At 35.1% G+C, this 3,540-nt stretch overlaps 1 protein-coding gene across 1 annotated transcript in view; it reads right to left on the bottom strand.

Moving 5' to 3' along the window:
• The window catches only part of TMPRSS11A (transmembrane protease, serine 11A), a gene marked incomplete at its 5' end in the record, with an annotated part of 97,095 nt that overhangs the window by 7,675 nt on the left and 85,880 nt on the right, over nt 1–3,540 (bottom strand). Inside the window, one exon of the mRNA XM_006902723.1 lies at nt 301–560. Within this exon, the coding sequence (XP_006902785.1) occupies nt 301–560 (260 nt within the window). The remainder of the gene's footprint in view (nt 1–300; nt 561–3,540) is intronic.

The raw sequence follows: 3,540 nt of genomic DNA, 5'->3' as shown, positions 1-3,540 counted from the left end.
TGCACCTTAGTCTCCAGAGAGACACCATTGCTCTTCAGTACTTTGGAGAGGTCCCTAACAGCAGACTTTCCCATGGCAATGCACCTTTTAATTTCCTGGTAGGATTTATAGCCTCTGAAAATCCACTGAAGAGTCAGTTTCAATTTGATAGCAATAAGTTTTCAATTTTGTATGTTTCTTGCAAAATATGAGCCTTTACTAATGCAGTCAAACTGTACAGAAATGGTGGCAAGATAATACTGATGTTGATTAAATCATACTGCTCTAAGCATTCTCTGTGATATTTTCAGCAATACCTACCTCCATAGTAAAGAGCTCCAAATCCTGTAATGTAAGCGGTAGAATTTGGTCGGAAGACTGCTGAAGCTTCTGGCAAACAAATGCGACGTATGTCATCACTGAAGGTGACTTTGGGAGAAAACTGTACAACAGCAATGTCATATTCTTTTGCTGGGGAACGATATCTCTCATGGACAATAATTCTTTTGATATTTCTTTTCATTAATGGAGGGTTGATTGTTGTTCCAAAGCTAACCGTCCATTGACGAGGATTGGCACTGCTAGAAAGGGTTAAATACAAACAGAATATATGAACTACACTATATTAACTGTATTTAGATTTTTAAAAAGGTATTTGAGATTATTAGTATATTTGTTGCAATTTCCTCTGATCTTTTAAATATAGTCTAATGTTACTGTCCAGAACAAAGTTTGCATAGTGGACTGGACTTAGCAGGAGGGACTGTATAACAATAAAAGAATTTTTCTTTTACTTTTCAAAGAGAAGAGTGAACTGCGGTGGGGGGAGGGCTGGGCAGGGAGAATAATAAAATAAATGTAAAAAATCTATAAATAACTTCATGTAATGATGAAGATTATTAATAAATTGCCCATTCATTCCTTTCCATAAATATTTTTTACTACCTGTGCACACACATCAAAAGAAGAACTGTTAATACAACTCTAATTAAAACTTACATGCTAAACATGGAAAATTGAGGACTTCTATTAACTTTTGCAGTCTAAAATTCATTGAATATGAAATCAAGATGCATTAATAATAACTGGTGACTGGAACGCAAAAAGTGGGAACAAAGTTAGAAAACGGACTTGGTAACAAAAATGAGGCTGGAGATTGAATGATTTAATTTGTACAATGATTTGTTGTTGTTGTTCTTATTGTGTACCAATGAGTTGGAACTGACCCATAGCTGACCCTGCAGCAGGTTTTCAGAGGCAGTTAATTACACGGGAGGTGATTGCTTATCCTTCTCCCACTGAGCTGTTGGTGGATTTGAACTGTGTTCCTTTCTGGATTACAGCACAGCTTCTTACCACCAGAGCTCCAAATAGCTTGTTAAAGAGCATAAGGAACATAAGAGATGATGACTACACGCATGAACCTTCTCTGATGACTACAATGGAATAAAAATGACTACATATGTGGAAAGATTCAATGAAGATGTTCAATATCAGTAGTTAAAATAAGGGCTGAAGATGACTGAGAAACAGATTACTGGAATTTCATGTGCAAGTTCAAATTAAAGTTGAAGAAAATGAAAAGAAATTCACAAGAACTAAAATTCAACCTCAAGTCTATCCTCCCTGAAAGTAAAAATAAAGATTTTTTTTTTATATGTATGACAGTAATCTGGAACAATGGATGTATTGCAGGGTGGGATGGGAGAGGGGTGAAAAAAAATGTGCAACAATGAGTGAAAAAGTAATATAAATTTAGAAAAGAAAAAATAGATTTGATACATTGAACACTATTGACTGAAGACAAGATGAGTTGTGGGATGACACCAAGGACATCATTCCTGAAGAAAGCTAATGGTCATGATAATTAGGGGATCCAGAAAAGACCAAATGTCAGAAGAAAATGGAAATTGCACCAGAACAGACAGAGGGAAAAACAAAGGAAAGAAATGCTAACACAAAATGGATGAACAGAAGATTTCAGAGGGAGCCCTGAGAAGATAAAGTTTTATAATAAAATATACAAAGAGCCAGAGTTAGAAAATAAAAAAAAGAACATATTCATCACTCCTTATTCTGAAAGAACTGAAGAATAAATTCTGTCTTTTAGCTGAAATACTGAAGGATTCTATGGGCAAAATCTTGAATGACTCAGGAAGCATCAAAATAAGATGGAAAGAATACATAGACTAATTATACCAAAAACTAGTTGACATAGAGTAATTTCAGGTAATAGCATATTATCAAGAACCAGTGGTACTGAAGGAAGACGTACAAGCTGCACTGAACGCATTGGCAGAAAACAAGAATCTAGGAATTGATGAGTCCACCTGTTAACATGCTTCAGCAGGCAGATGCAGCTAAGAATGTGCTCTCTAAACTGTGCTAGTACATCTACAGAGAACTGGCATTAATTCAAGCTGGATTCTGAAGCCTTGTGGGGGGTGGGGTGGGCAGGGAGAAAAGTGCAACAATAAACGAATGGAAATCCAAAGCCTCTGTAAATTTTCATTAAAACTAACAAAAAATGATTAAAAAAGAAACTTTGCATGAGAAATAAAATTGCTGATGTTAGATGAATTTTGTCTGAAATCAGATAATACCACAAAAAAGTTTTTGTTTTATTTATTGTGCATTTAACTGTGTGGATCATAACAAATTATGGCTAATATTGAGCAGAATGGAAATTTCAGAACACTTAACTGTGCTTATTTTGAAGCCTATACCTAGACCAAGAAATGTTTGAACAGAACAAAGGAACAACGTGTGGCTTAAAATCAGGAAAGGTATGAATTAGAGATATATCTTTTCTCCATATCTATTTAATCTGTATGCCAAACAAATCATTCCAGCACCTGGACTCTATGAAGAATGTGGCATCAGGAACGGAGGAGACTCATTAACAATTTGCATTATGTAAATGACACAACCTTGCTTGCTGAAAGTTACTAGGATTTGAAGCACTTGGTGCAGAAGATCAAAGACTACAGCCTTCTAGATGGATTACATCTCAATATCAAGAAAACAAATATCGTCACCACTGAACCCATAGATAACATCATAGTAGATGGAGAAAAGATTAAAGTTTTCAAAGATTTCATTTTATTAGAATCCATAATCAACAGTCATTGTAACAGTAGTCAAGAAAGTTCATGTTGCATTAAAAAATCAGTTGTAAAAGACCTTTCCAAAATGCAAAGGAGCAACAATATCAGTTTAAAGATTAAGGTGCACCTGATCTAAGATCTAGTCTTTTCAATTACTTGTTATGCATCTGAAAATTTGACAATAAGTAAGGATGACAGAAGAAGAACCAGTGCCTATTAGTTGAAATGTTGTAGAAGAGCACTAAATAGCCTTTGGACTGCTAAAAACCCAAATAAGTATGTTTTGAAAGAAGAGCAACCAACGTCTTACTTAGAGGCAAAAAATGGTAAAGTTTCTTCTCAAATACATTGGACATGTTGTCAAGAGCATCTAAACCATAGACAGGAACATTATGCTGGGAAAGATGGAGAGTCAGAGAAAGAGAGGAAGACTCCCAGCTAATGGATTGACACA

Source organism: Elephantulus edwardii, unplaced genomic scaffold (genome assembly GCF_000299155.1).
Source record: "Elephantulus edwardii isolate Elephantulus edwardi_28Jun2011 unplaced genomic scaffold, EleEdw1.0 scaffold00442, whole genome shotgun sequence".
In the NCBI taxonomy this organism is placed as follows: domain Eukaryota; kingdom Metazoa; phylum Chordata; class Mammalia; order Macroscelidea; family Macroscelididae; genus Elephantulus; species Elephantulus edwardii.
This window is presented reverse-complemented; position numbering and strand designations above follow the sequence as displayed.